Source organism: Ranitomeya imitator, chromosome 3 (assembly GCF_032444005.1).
Source record: "Ranitomeya imitator isolate aRanImi1 chromosome 3, aRanImi1.pri, whole genome shotgun sequence".
Classification (NCBI taxonomy): domain Eukaryota; kingdom Metazoa; phylum Chordata; class Amphibia; order Anura; family Dendrobatidae; genus Ranitomeya; species Ranitomeya imitator.
The window spans coordinates 328594588-328619075 of NC_091284.1; the positions used below are offsets into that span (position 1 = coordinate 328594588).

Genomic DNA, 24488 nt, shown 5'->3' on the forward strand with positions numbered 1-24488 from the left:
TACATGTATTTAGGATGTTTTTTTTTACATTTCTTTATTTTTAAATGGGGAAAAGTGGGGTGATTTAAACCTGCAGTTGTTTGATTGCTTGTACTATATACTTGAATACTCCAGTATAACTGTATATAGTTAAAATTAGTACATCTCTTACGACGCCCAACATGGGTGTTTGAACGAAAGCCTGGGCTTAAATGCTACGATCAGTTATTGATAGGAAATGTATGGCTGTGTGGAGCAGGCTCAGCTCTGGAGCCAGTTCCAAACATCCTGACAAGCACCATGACATATCTGTTTGTCATGGAGCATAAAAGGTCTTATATAAATTTACCATATTTATGTTCTACATGTACACTGTAAAATGGTTCTTGCTTCACAGATCAAAAACGTACCTGATTTTTGATGACCTTTCTAATTCTTAATCACCTAAAATAAGACAGAGCAGAGGATATATATTTACCGTAACTTACTTAAGAGTTATAAAGCACAGTCAATGTTTACCTGGAACAAAAAACATTGTTCATAGCATTTTTTGAATATTTCTTAAATCATGACAACACTAGGTTATTATGGCACTGTCAGAGAGTGTACAGAGCAGATTGTAAAGACTGGCAGGTGAATACAGCAGCTAGTTTTTACGAGAACTATCATCTCTATATGAAACCGTTAAATATGACCTTTTCACCAAATTTTTCATGTTGTACTGGACACAATGTAATACTGACAGCAGAGCACTTTAAAACTGAAACAACCGAAATTATGTCTTATATTCTAGGTTCTTCAGAGTAGCCACCTTTTGCTTTCATTACTGCTTTGCAAACTCTTGGCATTCTCTTGATGAGCTTCAAGAGGTAGTCACTGTGAATGGTCTTCCAACAATCTTGAAGGAGTCGCCAGAGATGCTTAGCACTTGTTGGCCCTTTTGCCTTCACTCTGCTGTCCAGCTCACCCCAAACCAACTCGATTGGGTTCAGGTCTGGTGACTTTGGAGGCCAGGTCATCTGGTGTAGCACCCCATCACTCTCCTTCTTGGTCAAATAGCCCTTACACAGCCTGGAGGTGTGTTTGGGGTCATTGTCCTGTTGAAAAATAAATGATGGTCCAACTAAACGCAAACCGGATGGAATAGCATGCCGCTGCAAGATGCTGTGGTAGCCATGCTGGTTCAGAATGCCTTCAATTTTGAATTAATCCCCAACAGTGTCACCAGCAAAGCACCCCCACACCATCACACCTCCTCCTCCATGCTTCACGGAGGGAACCAGGCATGTAGAGTTCATCCATTCACCTTTTATGAATCTCACAAAGACACTGTGGTTGGAACCAAAGTTCTCAAATTTGGACTCATCAGACCAAAGCACAGATTTCCACTGGTCTAATGTCCATTCCTTGTGTTCTTTAGCCCACACAAGTCTCTTCTGCTTGTTGCCTGTCCTTAGCAGTGGTTTCCTAGCAGCTGTTTTACCATGAAGGCCTGCTGCACAAAGTCTCCGCTTAACAGTTGTTGTAGAGATGTGTCTGCTGCTAGAACTCTGTGTGGCATTGACCTGGTCTCTAATCTGAGCTGCTGTTAACCTGCGATTTCTGAGGCTGGTGGCTCGAATAAACTTATCCTCAGAAGCAGAGGTGACTCTTGGTCTTCCTTTTTCTGGGGCAGTCCTCATGTGAGCCAGTTTCTTTGTAGCGCTTGATGGTTTTTGCAACTGCACTTGGGGACACTTTCAAAGTTTTTCCAATTTTTCGGACTGACTGACCTTCATTTCTTAAAGTAATGATGGCCACTCGTTTTTCTTTACTTAGCTACTTTTTTCTTGCCATAATACAAATTCTAACAGTCTATTCAGTAGGACTATCAGTTTGTATCCACCAGACTTCTGCACAACACAACTGATGGTCCCAACCCCATTTATAAGGCAAGAAATCCCACTTATTAAACCTGACAGGGCACACCTGTGAAGCGAAAACCATTCCCGGTGACTACCTCTTGAAGCTCATCAAGAGAATGCCAAGAGTGTGCAATACATAGTGGATGCTTTCCTGAAACGGAAAGTACTTGCAAGCAGCATAATACAAAGAATAGCAGGTTTACCCAGAATCCTTTGCAGTAGGCGGAGCTATGCAAATCATCTCTTTCCACCCCTGTCTAATCCACAGCGCTTGGAATCGCCAAGCGTGCAATGCTGCGGATTAGTTTCTAAATTTACACAGCCAACCAATTCTTACCTGTGGACACGTGTTTCGGGCTTTAGGCCCTCATCAGCACAGGGCTGGAATTGGTTGGCTGTATGGAGTGGGGCTCGTGAGCAAGCGATACATACATGCTAGCCACCTTAGGGAGAGACCCAAGTTGGGCTAAATGTAGCGGGACGAAAGAGACCGAAAAGCCCTCTACTTAAAAGGAAATACATAGAGTGTGCAAAGCAGTCATCAAAGCAAAAGGTGGCTACTTTGAAGAACCTAGAATATAAGACATATTTTCAGTTGTTTCACACTTTTTTGTTAAGTATATCATTCCACATGTGTTAATTCATAGTTTTGATGCCTTCAGTGTGAATGTACAATTTTCATAGTCCTGAAAATACAGAAAAATCTTTAAATGAGAAGGTGTGTCCAAACTTTTGGTCTGTACTGTATATATATATATATATATATATATATATATATATATATATATATATATATATCAAAATGGGTGTTATAAGACAGTTTTCACTGGGGGAGTGTATTCCTTCTCCCTGTATGATGTTGACCAATTATAAGCAGGAATCAACCCTCAAAAGGAAACAAGACTTTGCTCCCACAATAGCTTAGAGGAAATGTATCAGGGTGAAAGGTGTAGTTTAAGACAGCGATGATCTCCTGGTCTAACCTCCTGCAGGAGTCAAAGTGTGTGTGTGTCTCTTCATTACAGAGTGTGTCAATATCACACATGTGTTTGCTGTGCTCAAGCAACTTCAATTGCTGCCTGTTGTGGAGTACTGCTGTACGAGATATAACGACACCCTGCTCTGATTTCACTGCAGACCAAGTACAAGTTGAGCATAACAGACAAAAGTGTGATACTGACATCTCTGGACAACCAACATTAGGGAGGAGTAGTACAGCAGAAGTGACTGTGCCAGATGTAACACAGCTAAAATTAGCTGTGCTACCCCCCACAGGGAATTTTATATGAAGTCATGTGTGCTTTCTAATCAAGCAGGAAGTTAGACCTGGAGATCAGGCTGTCATTCATCTCACACACATAAAAACTTGCTCTAAGCTATTGTAGTGGCATGTTTTTCTTTCCTTTGAGTGTTTCTGCCTGATCATGGTTGGTTCATCAGCATCATACACCAAGAAGTACATGCCCGCAATGAAAATTGTCTGCCAACACAAGCTTGGACTATAAATAAAAAAAAGTTAACTCATTTGATATCCCAACATCTCTGGAACACAGATTAACCCCTTTCTGCCATCAGACAGAATAGTACGTCCAATGGCAGAACCCTTGCTTTGATGCGAGCTCCGGTGGTGAGCCCGCATCAAAGCCGGGACATGTCAGGTGTTTTGAACAGTTGACATGTGCCCGCAATAGGCGCAGGCGGAATTGTGATCTGCCCACGCCTATAAACTAGTTAAATGTTGCTGTCAAACTCCGACAGCGGCAATTAACAAGTGCTTCCGGCCATCCAGCCGGAAATGCGCGCATCGGTGACCCCCGTCACATCATCGGGGGTCAACAGTGTGTCGGCATAACCACCAGAGGTCTCCTGCAGACCTCATATGGGTGTTGATGCTGGATTTCTATGAGCACCATCCTGTGGTCGGTGCTCATAGCAATGCTGTCATTCTACTACTGTCATGATCTGTCCTTTTTTCCCTGTCCTGTATTTTGTATAATATGTCATGATGTGGTGTGACTTCTCTTTGGTTGTATTTACTGTACACTTTGCAATGTCATGTGATGTATGTAACTTAAAGAAGTTGTCCACTACTATAAAGTTTTTTTTTTGTTTTTGTTTTTTTTTCATAATCTTGCTATTATGTGCCACTGAAAACATATACTGTGTTTATTTTAGCAATATTACCTTTTATCATGCTGTAGCAGCACATCTTCAGTGCTGGATTCAGCTCTCATGGGGTTAATCGACAACTTCCTTTCTCCTGAGTTACTGTGCTCTAATACTACAAGTTCCATGATGCTTTGCACTGGCCACTAAGCCCGAACCTACCACACCCACTCCAAAAACACACCCAAACCCCTCCCTCCTCTCTTCAAAAGATTTGTGATGTCATTTCTGTCCAACTCCTCTTTTACATTTGTCCAACCCACACTCCATTACACACAGATAGATATTAGATAGATAGATATTAGATAGATAGATATTAGATAGATAGATAGATATTAGATAGATATTAGATAGATAGATATTAGATAGATTTAGATATTAGATAGATATTAGACAGATAGATATTAGATAGACAGATAGATAGAATTAGATAGATATGGGATAGATAGATAAATACAGATATATCTATATATCTATGTCTATTTCCATAGATATGTCCATATCCATGTTTCTAAACCCCTTCACCCCCTGGAGCTTTTTCCGTTTATCGCTCCCCTTCTTTCCATAGCCATAATTTTTCCGTCAATATGGCCATGTGAGGGCTTATCTTTTGCGGGACAAGTTCTACTTTTGAACGACACCATTGGTTTTACCATGTCGTATAACAGAAAATGTGAAAAAAATTTAAAGTGCGATGAAATTGCAAAAAAGTGCAATCCCACACTTGTTTTTGCTTGCCTTTTTGCTAGGTTCACTAAATGCTAAGGCTGTGTGCACACGTTGCGGATTTGATTGCAGATCCGCAGCGTTTTTTGCCGTACGGAATTGCATTAAATCCACAACCAATGTAAGTCTATGGGAGCCACAGACTTGTGCACATTCTGCAGAAAAGGCCGCACCGAAACGCAGCTTTTTTTTTTCTCCACAGCACGTCACTTCTTTTGTGCCGAACTGCAGCGTTTCTGCACCCTTAGGCCGGGATCACACTACAGTGAGATACGGCCGAGTCTCGCAGGTTAAAACCAAACTCTGGCACCGGCACTCGAGCGGAGCGTGCGGCCGCATAGCAATACATGGAGCTGCACGCTCCGCTCCGGAGTACCGGTGCCAGAGCTTGTATTTAACCTGCGAGACTCGGCCGTATCTCGCTGTAGTGTGACTCCGGCCTTAGACTTTCATTGAGATGTAAAAAATATCTGCAGTTTTGCTGCAGATGTGGGTCCGAGAAACGCTGCAGTTCAGGAGGAGGGAAGTGTGTGGGCGGTGACCAGGGCCGGACAGGCCATCGGGCACTTCTGGCAAATGCCAGAAGGGCCGGTGCCAGTAGTGGGCCGCTGCACTCTTTACCCCCTCCTCCCGCCAGTGCCGCCACCGCATTCAACTATACCGGCGTCTATGACGTTGCCTCCGTCGTGCAACGGATCCGTCGTGTTTTGGCGGACCGTCGGCACAAAAAAACATTCAAGTGAAAGTTTTTTTGGCCGTCGCGCCCGCCATTTTCTACTGCGTATGCGCGGCAGAAACTCTGCCCCCTCCTCCCCGCACTTCAGAATGGGCAGCGGATGCGTTGAAAAACTGCATCCGCTGCCCACGTCATGCACAAATTTCACAACGTGCGTCGGTACGTCGGCCCGACGCATAGCGACGGACCCGTAACGACGCAAGAGTGAAAGAGGCCTTAATGAGTGTTGAAAAAAAAAAAAGCGGAAAAAAACGGCGTGGGCCCCGCGCAATTTTCTGCGCCAGAGGGGGAAAGCCGACGGCCTGGGCCAATATCTGTAGCTAGCTATGAATACCAGCCCACAGCTGTCTGCGTAGCCTTTACTGGCTATTAAAATAGGGGGACCCCCCCAAAAAAAGACGTGGGGTCCCCCTATATTTTATAGACAGAAAGGCTACGCAGACAGCTACGGGCTGATATTCATAGCCTAGAGAGGGGCCATGGATATTGCCCCCCCCCTCCCCGGCTACAAATACCAGTCCGCAGCCGCCCCAGAAATGGCGCATCTTAGCACTTAGCCCCTCTCTTCCCACTCACGTGTAGCGGTGGGATATGGGGTAATAAGGGGTTAATGTCACCTTGCTATTGTAAGGTGACATTAAGCCGGGTTAATAACAGAGAGGCGTCAATAAGACGCCTATCCATTATTAATCCAATAGTAAGAAAGGGTTAATAAAACACGCACACATTCGGAAAAAAGTATTTTAATATTCTTCATTTAACCATACTTACCATACTTCAGCGCCTGCAAAAAACGTAAAAAAATAAACCGTATACTACCTGTCCGCCGTAGTCCAATTAATAACGAGTGTCCCACGACGATCTCCCCTATAGAACAGTGACATCGGGTGATGTCACTGCTCTATAGGACCCTCAATGACACACTGACAGGAGAAAATGGCTCCTGCAGTGCAACACGGAGGTTACTCTAGTTCACTGGTCTCACTTTATGGCATTTGCTGCGTGGGAAAATGTCTCAACCAGCATTGCCATAAGTGAGACTAGAGACTATTTTCTCACAGGGGCGTAGGAATACCTTGTGAGGAATACATGATGGAAGGATACCTTCCATCATTGTGTTCCTGGGACCCCTGGAGAGTGGTCGCATCAGCTGATGCTCCTGCTCTCCACTGGGAGATCGTCGTGGGACACTCTGTTGTGAATTCAGCTTTTGGGCTCCCTCCGGTGGTTGTAGAGGGTAATGCAGTTGTGCCTGGACTGCAGGAGTGGACAGGTGTATCTACTGATTGCAAAACTGACTGGGGTATATAGCTTTGCAGGATCCTTTAGTCAGTGCCAGTTGTCCATTGTTCTGGAAGGATTCACTTCCCTGCTGGTCTCTCCAGTTTGCTGTGCTTTTCTACAAAGTTAAGTCCTGGCTTTGTTTTTGCTGTCCACCTGCAGTGGACCTTATAGTTCTGTGCTTTTTCATGTTTTTGTCTTGTCCAGCTTGGTCTGTGAAGGATTTTTTGCAGCCTAGCTATTTCTCTGGAGATGCAGATATACCCCCCATGTCTTTAGTCAGATGTGGTGATCCGTATTTTCTACGGTGGATATTTTCTAGTGTTTTTATACTGACCGCATAGTACTCTGTTCTTTCCTTTCTTTTTAGCTAGTATGGCCTCCTATGCTAAAATCTGATTTCATATCTGCGTATGTTATTTCCCTCTCCTCACAGTCAATATTTGTGGGGGGCTATCTATCCTTTGGGGATTTTCTCTGAGGTAAGATAGGTTTCCTGTTTCCGTCTTTAGGGGTAGTTAGATCTTAGGCTGTGATGAGGGGTCTATGGAGTGTTACGTACCCCCCACGGCTACTTTTAGTTGTGCTGCTAGGTTCATGGTTTGCGGTCAGTACAGGGACCACCTTCTCCAGAGTCCGTCTCATGCTGCTCCTAGGCCACCAGATCATAACAGTACAACTGGCCTACAATGAGTTAATTGCATCTCAGAAGAAGGGCGGGAAGCTTTTGAGCCATTTTTTTTTCCTTAGCCTGTTTGGTATTTTCCTCCCTCTTTACCTCTGGGTGGCTACGGAGTCTAGTATTAACATGAATGTTCAGGAGTTAGTTTCTCGGGTGGATCAGCTTGCTGCTAGGGTACAGAGTATTTCAGATTTCATTGTTCAAACTCCTGCTTTAGAACCTAAGATTCCCACTCCTGATTTATTCTTTGGTGACAGATCCAAATTTTTGAGTTTCAAAAATAACTGTAAACTGTTTTTTGCATTAAGACCCCGGTCTTCTGGTGATCCTATTCAGCAGGTTAAAATCATCATATCTCTGCTGCGTGGTGACCCACAGGATGGGGCATTTTCCCTGGAATCTGGCAATCCTGCTTTGCTTAATGTTGATTCGTTCTTTCAGGCATTGGGGTTATTGTATGATGAGCCTAATTCTGTGGATCAGGCTGAGAAAATCTTGTTAGCCCTGTGTCAAGGTCAAGAAGCAGCAGAATTGTATTGCCAGAAATTTAGAAAATGGTCTGTACTGACTAAATGGAATGAGAATGCCTTGGCGGCAATTTTCAGAAAGGGTCTTTCTGAATCCGTTAAAGATGTTATGGTGGGGTTCCCCACGCCTGCAGGTCTGAGTGATTCTATGTCTCTGGCCATTCAGATTGATCGGCGCTTGCGCGAGCGCAGAGTTATGCACACTGTGGCGTTGCCCTCTGAGCGGAGCCCTGAGCCTATGCAGTGTGATAGGATTTTGTCTAGAGCTGAACGTCAAACATTCAGGCGTCAGAATAGGTTGTGTTTTTACTGCGGCGATTCTGCTCATGTTATTTCTGATTGCCCTAAGCGTACAAAGAGAATCGCTAGTTCTGTTGCCATCAGTACTATACAACCTAAATTTCTGTTATCCGTGACCTTGATCTGCTCATTATCATCATTTTCTGTCATGGCATTTGTGGATTCAGGCGCCGCTCTGAACTTAATGGACTTAGAATTTGCCAGACGTTGTGGTTTTCCCTTGCAGCCTTTGCAGAACCCTATTCCTTTGAGGGGCATTGATGCTACACCGTTGGCTAAAAATAAACCTCAGTTTTGGACACAGCTGACCATGCGCATGGCGCCAGCCCATCAGGAAGATTGTCGTTTTCTGGTGTTGCATAATTTGCATGATGATATTGTGCTGGGTTTTCCATGGTTGCAGCTACATAATCCGGTGTTAGATTGGAAATCCATGTCTGTGACTAGTTGGGGTTGTCAGGGGGTTCATGATCAGGTTCCTTTGATGTCAATTTCCTCTTCCCCCTCTTCTGAAGTTCCTGAGTTTTTGTCTGACTTCCAGGATGTATTCGATGAGCCCAAATCCAGTTCCCTTCCACCGCATAGGGACTGTGATTGTGCTATTGACTTGATTCCAGGTTGTAAGTTCCCTAAGGGCCGACTTTTCAACCTGTCTGTGCCTGAACATACCGCCATGCGGAGCTATATTAAGGAGTCTTTGGAGAAAGGGCATATTCGGCCATCTTCTTCACCGTTGGGAGCGGGGTTCTTTTTTGTTGCCAAGAAGGATGGCTCCTTGAGACCCTGTATTGATTATCGCCTCTTGAATAAGATCACGGTTAAATTTCAATACCCCTTGCCTTTGCTTACTGATTTGTTTGCTAGGATTAAGGGGTCTAGCTGGTTTACAAAGATTGACCTTCGAGGGGCATATAATCTTATTCGTATCAAGCAGGGTGACAAATGGAAAACTGCATTTAATACGCCCGAAGGCCATTTTGAATACCTTGTGATGGCATTCGGACTCTCTAATGCCCCATCTGTGTTCCAATCCTTCATGCATGACATCTTTCGGAGTTATCTTGATAAATTCATGGTTGTATATTTGGATGATATTTTGATTTTTTCCAATGATTGGGAGTCTCATGTGAAACAGGTCAGGATGGTATTTCAGATCCTCCGTAATAATGCTTTATTTGTGAAGGGGTCAAAGTGCCTCTTTGGAGAGCAGAAGGTTTCTTTTTTGGGCTTCATTTTTTCTCCCTCATCTATAGAAATGGATCCGGTTAAGGTTCAGGCCATTCATGATTGGATTCAGCCCACATCTGTGAAGAGCCTTCAGAAATTCTTGGGCTTTGCTAATTTTTATCGTCGTTTCATTGCCAACTTCACCAGTGTGGTTAAACCTCTAACCGATTTGACCAAGAAAGGCGCTGATGTGACGAATTGGTCCTCCGCGGCTGTTTCTGCCTTTCAGGAGCTTAAACGCCGATTTACTTCTGCCCCTGTGTTGCGTCAGCCAGATGTTTCTCTTCCATTTCAGGTTGAGGTTGACGCGTCCGAGATTGGGGCAGGGGCCGTTTTGTCTCAGAGGAATTCTGATGGTTCCTTGATGAAACAGTGTGCCTTCTTTTCTCGGAAGTTTTCGCCTGCGGAACGCAATTATGATGTCGGCAATCGGGAGTTGTTGGCTATGAAGTGGGCATTTGAGGAGTGGCGACATTGGCTTGAGGGGGCCAAGCACCGTATTGTGGTCCTGACCGATCATAAGAATCCGATTTACCTCGAGTCTGCCAAACGGCTGAATCCTAGACAGGCTCGATGGTCCCTGTTTTTCTCCCGTTTTGATTTTGTGGTCTCGTACATTCCTGGTACTAAGAATGTTAAGGCGGATGCCCTCTCTAGGACTTTTTTTCCTGATTCCCCTGGGGTTCTTGAGCCGGTCGGCATTTTGAAGGAAGGGGTGATTCTTTCTGCCATCTCCCGATTTGCGACGGGTTCTTCAGGAATTTCAGGCTGATAAGCCTGACCTCTGTCCTGTGGGGAAACTGTTTGTTCCTCATAGATGGACTAGTAAAGTGATTTCTGAGGTTCATTGTTCTGTGTTGGCTGGCCATCCTGGGATTTTTGGTACCAGAGATTTGGTTAGTAGGTCCCTTTTGGTGGCCGTCTTTGTCACGGGATGTGCGTTCTTTTGTGCAGTCCTGTGGAATTTGTGCGCGGGCTAAGCCTTGCTGTTCCCGCGCTAGTGGGTTGCTTTTGCCATTGCCGGTCCCTGAGAGACCTTGGACGCATATTTCTATGGATTTTATTTCCGATCTTCCTGTTTCCCAAAGAATGTCGGTTATCTGGGTTGTCTGTGACCGATTTTCTAAGATGGTTCATTTGGTGCCTTTGCCTAAATTGCCTTCTTCTTCTGATTTGGTTCCGTTGTTTTTTCAGCATGTGGTGCATTTGCATGGTATTCCGGAGAATATTGTGTCCGACAGAGGTTCACAGTTTGTTTCCAGGTTTTGGCGGGCCTTTTGTGTCAAGCTGGGCATTAATTTGTCTTTTTCCTCTGCATTTCATCCTCAGACAAATGGCCAGACTGAGCGAACTAATCAGACCTTGGAGACCTATTTGAGATGTTTTGTGTCTGCTGATCAGGATGATTGGGTGGCTTTTTTTTGCCATTGGCCGAGTTTGCCCTTAATAATCGGGCTAGTTCGGCTACTTTGGTTTCGCCTTTTTTTTGTAATTTTGGTTTTCATCCTCGTTTTTCTTCTGGGCAGGTTGAGCCTTCTGACCTTCCTGGTGTGGATTCTGTGGTCGACAGGTTGCAGCAGATTTGGGCTTATGTGGTGGACAATTTGGTGCTGTCTCAGGAGTAGGCTCAGCATTTTGCTAACCGTCGTCGGTGTGTTGGTTCCCGGCTTCGGGTTGGTGATCTGGTTTGGTTATCTTCCCGTCATGTTCCTATGAAGGTTTCTTCCCCTAAGTTTAAGCCTGGATTTATTGGTCCTTATAGGATTTCAGAGATTATTAATCCGGTGTCCTTTCGCCTGGCGCTTCCGGCCTCTTTTGCTATCCATAATGTCTTCCATAGATCTTTGTTGCGGAAATATGTGGAGCCCGTTGTTCCCTCTGTTGATCCTCCGGCCCCTGTATTGGTCGATGGGGAGTTGGAATATGTTGTTGAGAAGATTTTGGATTCCCGTTTTTCGAGGCGGAAGCTTCAGTACCTTGTCAAGTGGAAGGGTTTTGGCCAGGAGGATAATTCTTGGGTTTCTGCCTCTGATGTCCATGCCGTTGATTTGGTTCGTGCCTTTCATCGGGCTCATCCTGATCGGCCTGGGGGCTCTGGTGAGGGTTCGGTGACCCCTCCTCAAGGGGGGGGGGGGGGAATACTGTTGTGAATTCAGCTTTTGGGCTCCCTCCGGTGGTTGTAGAGGGTAATGCAGCTGTGCCTGGACTGCAGGAGTGGACAGGTGTATCTACTGATTGCATAACTGACTGGGGTATATAGCTTTGCAGGATCCTTTAGTCAGTGCCAGTTGTCCATTGTTCTGGAAGGATTCACTTCCCTGCTGGTCTCTCCAGTTTGCTGTGCTTTTCTACAAAGATAAGTCCTGGCTTTGTTTTTGCTGTCCACCTGCAGTGGACCTTATAGTTCTGTGCTTTTTCATGTTTTTGTCTTGTCCAGCTTAGTCTGTGAAGGATTTTTTGCAGCCTAGCTATTTCTCTGGAGATGCAGATATAACCCCCATGTCTTTAGTCAGATGTGGTGATCCGTATTTTCTGCGGTGGATATTTTCTAGTGTTTTTATATTGACTGCATAGTACTCTGTTCTTTCCTTTCTTTTTAGCTAGTATGGCCTCCTATGCTAAAATCTGATTTCATATCTGCGTATGTTATTTCCCTCTCCTCACAGTCAATATTTGTGGGGGGCTATCTATCCTTTGGGGATTTTCTCTGAGGCAAGATAGGTTTCCTGTTTTTGTCTTTAGGGGTAGTTAAATCTTAGGCTGTGCCGAGTGGTCTAGGGAGTGTTAGGTACCCCCCACGGCTACTTCGAGATGCGCTGCTAAGTTCAGGGTTTGCGGTCAGTACAGGGACCACCTTCTCCAGAGTCCGTCTCATGCTGCTCCTAGGCCACCAGATCATAACAACACTCGTTTTAATTGGATTTCTGCGGATCAGGGAGTATATTGTTTATTATTTTAATATTTTTTACAGGTGGCAATGGCTTCGGGGAACAAAGTGACAAGTGATGGTGAGTATGTACTCTGTTATATGTACTGTATGTCTATGTATGTTGTATGTATGTACTGTGCATGGTGCATGTCGTCGCATGGTGCATGTCGTCGCATGGTGTCGCATGTTGCATGTCGGCGCATGGGGCATGTCACATGGTGGCGCATGTCGTCGCATGGTGCATGTAGCATGTCGTCACATGGTGCATGTCGTCGCATGGTGCATGTCGGCGCATGGTGCATGTCGTCGCATGGTGCATGTCATTGCATGGTGCCTGCAGCATGTCGTCGCATGGTGCATGTCATTGCATGGTGCATGTAGCATGTCGTCGCATGGTGCATGTCATTGCATGGTGCATGTAGCATGTCATTGCATGGTGCATGTAATCGCATGGTGCATGTCGGCGCATGGTTCATGTCGGCGCATGGTTCATGTCATCGCATGGTGCATGTAGCATGTCGTCGCATGGTGCATGTCGCCGCATGGTGCATGTCAGCGCATGGCACATGTCGTTGCATGGCGCATGTTGTTGCATGGCGCATGTCGTCGCATGGTGCATGTTGTCGCATGGTGCATGTAGCATGTAATCGCATGGCGCATGTCACATGTCGGCGCCTTGGCGTCACATGGTGCATGTCGTCGCATGGTGCATGTCGCATGTGTTGAATGTTGTCACATGTTACGTCACATGGTGTGTGTTGTATGTATGTACTGTTTTTTTTTTATTTTTTACATTCAACACATTAGCCGGATGATGGGACTACTACTGTCCCATCATTGGCTAATGTGTTACTCGCTGTCACTGTAGCAGGCAGAGCCCGATGGGACTTGTAGTCCCATCGGACGATGTCTGCACACAGACGCCGCCGCACACTCCAGCACCATCGGCACAGACCCCCTCCGTTACACCGGCCGCCGCCACAGCACCGGCCGCCGCCGCCACCGGCGATGACACACCGGCCACCGCTGCACCGGCCGCCGCCTACGGCAGCAGATCCTAGCACAGCCCCGACCGCCCCCAGCACACACAGCCCCGCCCGCCCCCAGCACACACAGCCCCGCAGGCAGCACGCCCACAGCCCAGTCACTCTTGAGTGACTGCTGACTGTGGGGGCTGGTCACGCCTGTTGCCGACGTCACGTCAATTTCCAGAGTCTGGAAATTGACGTGACGTTAGCGGAAATTAGCGGTGGCTGCAGCCTGGGGGTCACGTGACCCGGACTCAGCCGCTGCCATAGCGCCGCTCACAGGCGAAAACGGCAACAGAAGGTATTTACACAATTCATTAGGGGCCCAGGGGGGATACATTGGGGGGGTTACATGAAAGTAGTGGACAACCCCTTTAACCTGTCGCCTTCCCCCAATACTTGCAGCCCTGAGCTATAATGTAATTAAGCTTTGTCAACACCACTAGTGAAGGAATAGCCATTCTTCCTCACAGCAGGTGGCTAGTCAAATGCACATACTGGATAGACTAAAGGTACCTTCACACTCAGCGACGCTGCAGCGATACAGACAACGATGTTGATCGCTGCAGCGTCGCTGTTTGGTCGCTGGAGAGCTGTCACACCGGCAGCTCTCCAGCGACCAACGATGCCGAGGTCCCCTGGTAACCAGGGTAAACATCGGGTTACTAAGCGCAGGGCCGCGCTTAGTAACCCGATGTTTACCCTGGTTACTAGCGTAAACGTAAAAAAAAAAAAAACACTACATACTTACCTTCTGCTGTCTGTCCCTGGCGCTCTGCTTTCCTGCACTGACTGTGAGCACAGCGGCCGGAAAGCAGAGCGGTGACGTCACAGCTGTGCTTTCCGGCTGGCCGGCGCTCACAGCCAGTGCAGAGAAGCACAGCGCTGGGGACAGACAGCAGAAGGTAAGTATGTAGTGTTTGTTTTTTTTACGTTTACGCTGGTAACCAGGGTAAACATCGGGTTACTAAGCGTGGCCCTGCGCTTAGTAACCCGATGTTTACCCTGGTTACCAGTGAAGACATCGCTGAATCGGCGTCACACACGCCGATTCAGCGATGTCTGCAGGAAGTCCAGCGACGAAATAAAGTTCTGGACTTTCTGCAGCGACCAACGACATCACAGCAGGATCCTGATCGCTGCTGCGTGTCAAACTGAACGATATCGCTAGCCAGGACGCTGCAACGTCACGGATCGCTAGCGATATCGTTCAGTGTGAAGGTACCTTAAGGGTACAGTCACACTAAAACGACGCTGCAGCGTCGCTGTTTGGTCGCTGGAGAGCTGTCACACAGACAGCTCTCCAGCAACCAACGATCCCGAAGTCCCCTGGTAACCAGGGTAAACATCGGGTTACTAAGCGCAGGGCCACGCTTAGTAACCCGATGTTTACCCTGGTTACCAGCGTAAACGTAAAAAAAAAAAAAAAAAACACTACATACTTACATTCCGGTGTCTGTCCTCTTCGGCGCTCTGCTTCTCTGCACTGACAGTGAGCGCCGGACAGCCGGAAAGCAGAGCGGTGACGTCACCACTGTACTTTACGGCTGGCCGGCGTTCACCAGTCAGTGCGGGAAGCTGAAGGCGAGGGACATGACCAGACACCGGGAATGTAAGTATGTAGTGTTTGTTTTTTTACATTTACACTGGTAACCAGGGTAAACATCGGGTTACTAAGCGCGGCCCTGCGCTTAGTAACCTGATATTTACCCTGGTTACCAGTGAAGACATCGCTGAATCGGCGTCACACACGCCGATTCAGCGATGTCAGCGGGAGATCCAGCGAAGAAATAAAGTTTCAAACGATCTGCTACGACGTACGATTCTCAGCGGGGTCCCTGATCGCAGTAGCGTGTCAGACACAGCGAGATCGTAATTATATTGCTGGAAAGTCACGGATCGTGCCGTCCTGGCGACCAAAGTGCCACTGTGTGACGGTACCCTAAGCGGAGCCGACCAGTCTAGAATCTTCTGGTGGACCCAACCATTGAATAGAAGGTGTGACCCCCTACCCCCTTCATGGGCTTATCCCAGGGGCTCAGACCATCCATTCTTATTTTGAGATCAGATGTGAGGTGACCTTTGAAGGCAAAGGAGTGGGGATTCTTAGCCGAGGCAAGACCCCACGTCCATCTCTGACTGCGGAAGCGAACGGGGCGAGACTTGAGCGGAGGACATATCTCGTCGTTCGTGGGATTGTTTTGGGATCCCTTGGACTCGTGTGGACTATTGCTTTGTTAGCTGGCACAAGGATTATCGGGAGGTGCCCCCGAATCTGTTCCGTTGGACTAATTGTGGATTCTGTAGATCTACCTGCATGTGTTGTTCCAACGTTCTTGATAATAAATCTGTTGAATCATCCCTCGGCCTGTTGTCCCTTTTTGCTCTGCCGTACACCCCGTCACAAACTGGTGGCAAGCAGCGGGATCAGAGCAGAAGGAATGGAGGACAACGGCCCATCAACATCGGGAACCAGCACCGCAGAGTACAAGAACTGGACTGCGGTGAACCTACAAAGGCCCGTGAACTGGGAGTCAGCTACAAGGGACTCTCCAAGGAGCAGCTAATTGAGGTTTTGGAAGGAGTTCGCCTGCAAGATTACGCAGAGGAAGGATCCCCACAGCAAACGGAGGAAAGACGGCAGCCGGCGGTAAATACCCAAAAAAGTCAGTGGGTTATGTGGTACGGGGAGGAGTGGCATTGCTGGGAGAAGAGGCCACCGTAGATGATAAGAGGGAGGCCATTCACAGAGCTCAGGAGATGGCATTGCTGGAGAGGCAGATTGCTTTGGAAGCAGCTAGAAGCTTCAGACAGACTAACCTCAGCACCCACCATGAGGAAACTCCCCAGAGTGTCCCGCAAAGACTTCAAGCCATTTAACCCCTTTACCCCCAAGGGTGGTTTGCACGTTAATGACCAGGCCAATTTTTACAATTCTGACCACTGTCCCTTTATGAGGTTAGAACTCTGGAACGCTTCAACGGATCCCAGTGATTCTGACAATGTTTTCTCGTGACATATTGTACTTCATGATAGTGGTAAAATTTCTTTGATATTACCTGCGTTTATTTGTGAAAAAAACGGAAATTTGACGAAAATTTAGCAATTTTCCAAATTTGAATTTTTATACAATTAAATCACAGAGATATGTCACACAAAATACTTAATAAGTAACATTTCCCACATGTCTACTTTATATCAGCACAATTTTGGAACCAAAATTTGTTTTTGTTAGGGAGTTCTAAGGGTTAAAAGTTGACCAGCAATTTCCCATTTTTACAACACCACTTTTTTTTTTAGGGACCACATCTCATTTGAAGTCATTTTGAGGGGTCTATGTGATAGAAAATACCCAAGTGTGACACCATTCTAAAAACTGCACCCCTCAAGGTGGAGGAAATGGACCCCAAAAGTTGTTGTACAACCGATTGATATTGGTGGACTGTGTCATTTAAAGACAATATGATGTATAGTCCTGAGTGGGCATAATGGAAATCTGTTAACATATCTTATTCCTAGTCATGGTGATATATACCCTAGATGGGCAGTGGGCCCTATCGGTTTTTCTCTGATATACAGCCTATTTTATTCTCCCCCTATTTTTAGGGTATTGCCATGCAATTGTGTATATATTTATATTCTCTGCTAGTGTTTGTATATATTGATACATGTTTGTTAGATAAATTTATACTTTTTTACATATTTGCACCTTCCTTGTTCTCTATTGGGTTCATGCCTTTTCGCCGTCGTTGTAATGATCTACTGAATTACCCACTATCAGGAAATCATCTACATCTAAGAAAGGGACAATAAGAATATTCAACTCCCGCAGATGGGCCATGACCTCGGCAATTAATTTTGTGAATACAGGAGGGGCGGCCAATAAACCAAAGGAAGCGCCGTAAACTGAAAATGGCGGACTCCCTAACCCCCCCCCCACCCCCCCATGGACACGCCACCCTCAGGAATTGCTGGAAATCTGTATGGATAGGTACATGATAGTACGCTTCTCTCAAATCCATGACCGCCATGAAACAATTTTCAAACAACATCTTGTTATTGATGAACTGATTGATTCCATTTTAAAGGTTCGATTGGAAACTCATTTAGGGAACAGAGATTAATAATGGTTATAAATGATCTATCAGGTTTCTGAATGAGGAACAGAGGAGAGTGGAATCCTCTACCTCTCTCAGAATCCTGAACCTCCACCAGGACATTTTTAAGGCATAAATTTAAAACTTGTTTCTAATGCCATCTGTTCAAGAGGGGAAGAGCGCAAGGGAGTGAATTTAAAGCTATTCCGTGGAATAAAATTGCTCTCAAGCTTGAGTCCATTAGGTATTATGTTCCGCACCCAGTCACTATTTGTGCTCTCTAACCATGCTGGAAGGAATGCCGACAATCTACCCCCCACGGGAATTGCTAGTCATTTGTCGGGCTTCTTACGCTCTCTTGAAGAGCGACTGAACATAAAGCCTGTACCTCTCCTTCGGTTATCTTCCCATCTGAAACGGTCTCTAGTGGGTAATGATGTTCGTCTTCTTCCCTGACCAAACCTTCTTCTATTGAAGGGACGTCGGTAGGACTTAGACAATAAATTTGGGAACTTTTTTCTTATCCCCTGCCTTATCCAGCAACTCATCCAGGGTTGGACCAAATAGATATTCCCCTTTGCACAGGATAACACAGAGCTTTGACCTTGTTTGGATGTCCCCCGGCCAGCATTTAAGCCACAAGGCCCTGCGAGCCGTGTTGGAAAGTCCTGCTGCTGTGGCCGCCATTCTAACAGTCAATTGAGGCATCCGATAGGAAAGCTGCAGCTTCCTGAATCACTGGCAGGCCACCTAGAATTGTATCTCTAGCAGCCCCTTCTTTTAACTGGGACTCTAATTGGTCAAGCTAGACCATCATGGATCTGGCCGTACAAGTTGCTGCTACCGCTGGTATTAGGGAACCGGTAGCCATCTCCCAGGTTCCCTTAAGGAAGGTTTCTGCCTTCCTGTCTAGGGGATCTTTAAGGGTCCTCATGTCTTCAAAAGGTAGTGAGGCCCTTTTTGATGCTTTGGCTACCGCCGCATCTAACTTAGGGGCTTTGTCCCAGGTACTGACTGCCAAATCCTCTAAAGGGTATCTACACTTAAGAGCTGGTGGCAAAGAGCCCCTCTTCTCTGGCTTTTTTCCATTCCCGGCAAATTAGCTCCTGGATCTTTTCATTTAAAGGGAAAGACCTTCACTTCCTCTGTTCCAGCCCACGAAACATCACCTCCTGCATAGATAGCTGTGGTTTGGGTTCTGCTATGCCCATCATACCCCTGACCGTTTTTACAATTTTATCTACTCGGTCTAGGGGCAAGCAAAATGAGCAGAGTCTTCCTCCGATGAAGAAAATGAGAGAACTGAATCGGAGATCAAAGGGGCTTTGTATCTTGAGGTCTTTACTTGAGACAGGGACTTCAGGGATTCCCTTACTTCTGCCCTGACTATATCTTTCAGGCTTGCAGTAATATTAGGAGATTCTTCTGCTACCTGGGAGAGGATAGTAAAAGCAACATAGTCTATTTAGACGTAATGCCACTCCACCCCTTACCCTTCCTGAGACCTCACCGACTGCTGGATATAGGCGGTACATCATTTTTTCAGGCACGAATCTGCTAAGGGGACTCCACAGAGGGCGCATTCTTTGTGTTTAGCCTTACCCGTGCACTTCTTCCCCTAGATAAAAAATATAAGGGGGAACCGCGTCACTGAGTGAACATTCACGTAGATCACTTACCAGTGCCTGCAGCAAATAAGTACCGGAATATGAGGGGGGGTTTTCACAGTCAATGCTCCAGACCCTTGTCTGGAGATCTTACGATTGGACTGGTGACTCCGTCTGTCCCGCTATTTCTCCTTAGGCTTCCGCACATCTTCCAACATCTGAGGCTGCTGCTCATAATCACTCTCCATTGTGCACAGAAAATGAGGTCAGAAGCATGGGTCCTTCCCTGGAGCCTGCTTATATCTCCTCCTCCAGTCAGCAGATCAGCCTCGCCTTCCTCCAGTTTGTTCTCCGCCCCTACAGGTGCACCGACCGGCCTGAGGGACGTGTGCAAGTGTCCAGTGTCCTATTCCTCTGGGCGCCGCCATCTTGGTTTTACTGCGCATAAGCAGCAACTCCGGTGACCTGGAAGCGCACACTGGCTCCGCCTCCTATGTCACCGCGGCCAATTGACGCTTCCTCAATGCGTCCAGAGCAGCGCGAGACGCCCGGCCTGCCAGCGGCGCCCCGGACAGCGCCCACCATCATGTCCCCGCCTTGCACACATCACCTCCAGCACCAGTGCTCTGCTGGAGCAGAAGAACCCGGGGGAATACTTACCTGGCACTGGCTTCTATGGAGACGGACATCCTCCGGACTCCACTCCCTGCTGCAAACTACACTGCCGTGCAGCCCAGCCAGGACCACCATGGGGTCTCCAGGAACTCCGCACCGGCAGAGGTATGAGATCCTCCCGCTACCTGAGCTGGCCGGCCTGGGATCCATGAGACTATTCATCTGTAGGATCCCGTCCCATCAGGAACAGGAAACAAACTGATGCGTGGGAGAGGTGCCACCCTTTTGTATCTGTAGGTTATTATTATTATTATCGCGCCATTTATTCCATGGCGCTTTACATGTGAGGAGGAGTATACATAATAAAAACGAGTACAATAATCTTAAACAATACAAGTCACAACTGGTATAGGAGGAGAGAGGACCCTGTGCTTCATGGTGTGTTCAATCATTTACATGCACTTTACAACCTGCTTATTTTCCATCTCACAGGGTACAGTAGTTCAGTGCAGTTTGTGCTGTAAGGGTACGTGTCCACGTTCAGGATTGCCGGCGGTTTGGACGGAGCGTCAAAATCGCTCCGCCCCCTTCTGGGGACGCGATGATGTCGGATGTGTTTATTGCACATGCGGTATCATCGCACCCCACACATCGAGCCCTGTGGTATACCTTGCGGCGGCGCAGCATCGCCGCAAGGTAAACGGACATGCTGCGATCTAAAAAGATGCGCCGCATGTCCGGAATCACAGGGCCGCCGGATGCGTGTTACCACGCATAGTGGAGATGGGATTTCATTAAATCCCCTCCACTATGCTGTAACATCTGGATGCTGCATGTTTGACGCTGCGTGTTTGATGCTGTGTCTCTATGCAGCGTCAAACACGCAGCGTTTCCTGAACGTGGAAACATACCCTAAGGCTATGTGCACATGTTGCAGATTTTGATGAGGATCCACGGCGTTTTTGGACGCACGGAATTGCATCAAATTCACAGTGTAGTGCTCTACCAACGTAAGTCAATGGGAAATTCAGAATTGTTGCGCACATGCTGCAGAAAAATACGGGCAGATTTGCAGTGTTTTTTCCCCGCAGCATGTCAATTCTTTTTGTGGATCTGCAGCGTTTCTGCATCCATTGACTTCCACTGAGTCAGTCAAATCCGCAGCAAAACCGCAGATTTAAAGATCTGCCGTTTTGCTGCAGAGTTGAGTGCGAGAAACACTCAAGATCGGGAGGAGGAAGAGTGTGTGATCGGAGACTGTGTGTGCGGGTCTGTGTGTAGGCAGGCATCGTCCGATGGGACTACTAGTCTCTTCCGGCTAGGTCTGCTACAGTGACAGCTAGCCGATAATGGCACAGTAGTAGTCCCTGCATCCGGCTGTGTTGAATCATTTACAAAAAAAAAAAAAAAAAACACATACAGTACATACTCACCATACAGCTAATCCCAAATGCCCTCGATCACCTGCAAAAAAATACAAATAAATAATAAACCAGCAGTATACTCCCTGTTCCAACGTAATCCATTTAATAAAAAATTGTCACACGACGATCTCCCGTGTAGAGCTGTCACATCGGGAGTTGTGACCACGGCAGTCACTTAGCAGATGCTGACTGCATGCCACCTTCACTACTCTGTCCGAGCAGATGTCCAGTCTGGGAGGCTAGTATGAAAGGTTTCTATTTAATTATGGCCAGTGAAGCCAACAAGATAGAGCTGTCCAACAGTAGACAACCACTTTAAAAATTGGTGCTGGTGAGTAGTAAAGCTGAGTATTCAGCAACCCCAAATAACTACCAGGCAGCACCATATCTGTTTACAATCCATCAGCCAGGTAAGTGGCACTTATACAGAGCCTGCAGAGGACCACATTATCATGATAAATCATGATAAATCACTCCCAACAGCCACAATAAAACATACAGGGGTACTAACATATGAGACAGTTCAGGCATATCAAAAATATATGCCATAAATGCCTGATAGAAAGTAGTCCAGAAAATGGAATCTGTACTATGGGAATAATACCCTTACCCCAGTTAACACTTAGAAGAGGTAAGACCGTCTGTAAATGTGGCTATAAACATTGTAAACTTAAAGGGAACCTGTCACCCCAAAAATCAAGAAGAGCTGCGGCCACCGGTATCGGGGGCTTATCTACAGCATTCTGTAATACTGTAGATATGCCCCTGATGTATCCGGAAAGATGAGAAAAAAAAGGTTAGATTATACTCACCCAGGGGCGGTCCCGCTGCGGTCCGATGGGCGTCGCGATCCGGTGCCTCCTATCTTCATAGGATGACGTCCTGTTCTTGTCTGCCTGCCGTGGGGGGGGGGGGGGGGGGGGGGGGGGGGTTGGGGGAAGGGGGCTAATGCTGTAGATAAGCCCCTGATGACAGTGGCAGCAACTCATCTTCGATTTTTGGGGTGACAGGTTCCGTTTAAATGTCAAATTACAAGCATATGCATGGCCTCCTGCCCCTTCCCTTCTCCTACATACCCCGTAATCTCCCATGAATTCTATAGGTGGGAATATTACACTGACATTATACACTGCTTTATAATAAATAATAATAATCTTTATTTTTATATAGCGCTAACATATTCCGTAGCGCTTTACAGTTTGCACACATTATCATCACTGTCCCCAATGGGGCTCACAATCTAGACTCCCTAACAGTATGTCTTTGGAATGTGGGAGGAAACCGGAGAACCCAGAGGAAACCCACGCAAACACGGGGAGAACATACAAACTCTTTGCAGATGTTGTCCTGGGTGGGATTAGAACCCAGAACTCCAGTGCTGCAAGGCTGCAATGCTAACCACTGAGCCACCGTGCTGCCCATATATCAGCATGTCTACTCCCTCCAAGTATATTAAAACCACCACATACTCCATTAACCCCCTAATGCAAAATGATGTACTTGTACGTCAGTGTTGCTGTTCTCATGTGTGGAGTGGGCGCAGGAGTTGAGCTCCATCCAAACACGGTAGATGACAGTATCTGCTCTAACAGCAATGCACAGAACAGACAACGCCATTTAAATGGTGCATTCTTTTATTGTACAGTTAGGGCCAGAAATATTTGGACAGTGACACAATTTTCGCGAGTTGGGCTCTGCATGCCACCACATTGGATTTGAAATGAAACCTCTACAACAGAATTCAAGTGCAGATTGTAACGTTTAATTTGAAGGGTTGAACAAAAATATCTGATAGAAAATGAAGGAATTGTACACATTTCTTTACAAACACTCCACATTTTAGGAGGTCAAAAGTAATTGGACAAATAAACATAACCCAAACAAAATATTTTTATTTTCAATATTTTGTTGCAAATCCTTTGGAGGCAATCACTGCCTTAAGTCTGGAACCCATGGACATCACCAAACGCTGGGTTTCCTCCTTCTTAATGCTTTGCCAGGCCTTTACAGCCGCAGCCTTCAGGTCTTGCTTGTTTGTGGGTCTTTCCGTCTTAAGTCTGGATTTGAGCAAGTGAAATGCATGCTCAATTGGGTTTAGATCTGGAGATTGACTTGGCCATTGCAGAATGTTCCACTTTTTGGCACTCATGAACTCCTGGGTAGCTTTGGCTGTATGCTTGGGGTCATTGTCCATCTGTACTATGAAGCGCCGTCCAATCAACTTTGCAGCATTTGGCTGAATCTGGGCTGAAAGTATATCCCGGTACACTTCAGCATTCATCCTGCTACTCTTGTCTGCTCTTATGTCATCAATAAACACAAGTGACCCAGTGCCATTGAAAGCCATGCATGCCCATGCCATCACGTTGCCTCCACCATGTTTTACAGAGGATGTGGTGTGCCTTGGATCATGTGCCGTTCCCTTTCTTCTCCAAACTTTTTTCTTCCCATCATTCTGGTACAGGTTGATCTTTGTCTCATCTGTCCATAGAATACTTTTCCAGAACTGAGCTGGCTTCTTGAGGTGTTTTTCTGCAAATTTAACTCTGGCCTGTCTATTTTTGGTATTGATGAATGGTTTGCATCTAGATGTGAACCCTTTGTATTTACTGTCATGGAGTCTTCTCTTTACTGTTGACTTAGAGACAAATACACCTACTTCACTGAGAGTGTTCTGAACTTCAGTTGATGTTGTGAACGGGTTCTTCTTCACCAAATTAAGTATGCGGCGATCATCCACCACTGTTGTCATCCGTGGACGCCCAGGCCTTTTTGAGTTCCCAAGCTCACCAGTCAATTCCTTTTTTCTCAGAATGTACCCAACTGTTGATTTTGCTACTCCAAGCATGTCTGCTATCTCTCTGATGGATTTTTTCTTTTTTTTCAGCCTCAGGATGTTCTGCTTCACCTCAATTGAGAGTTCCTTTGACCGCATGTTGTCTGCTCACAGCAACAGCTTCCAAATGCAAAACCACACACCTGGAATCCACCCCTGACCTTTTAACTACTTCATTGATTACAGGTTAACGAGGGAGACGCCTTCAGAGTTAATTGCAGCCCTTAGAGTCCATTGTCTAATTACTTTTGGTCCCTTGAAAAAGAGGACGCTATGCATTACAGAGCTATGATTCCTAAACCCTTTCTCCGATTTGGATGTGGAAACTATCATATTGCAGCTGGGAGTGTGCACTTTCAGCCCATATTATATATATAATTGTATTTCTGAACATGTTTTTGTAAACAGCTAAAATAACAAAACT

The 24488-nt window shown here is 46.3% G+C and overlaps 1 protein-coding gene across 2 annotated transcripts in view; it reads right to left on the reverse strand.

Annotated features, from left to right (window-relative positions):
* The window catches only part of YTHDF2 (YTH N6-methyladenosine RNA binding protein F2), a 44836-nt gene that overhangs the window by 6775 nt on the left and 13573 nt on the right, over positions 1-24488 (reverse strand). For both annotated transcript variants that reach the window (XM_069756703.1, XM_069756702.1), the window contains exon 5: positions 390-423. In XM_069756703.1, the coding sequence (XP_069612804.1) occupies positions 409-423 (15 nt within the window). In that variant the 3' untranslated portion in view covers positions 390-408. The remainder of the gene's footprint in view (positions 1-389; positions 424-24488) is intronic.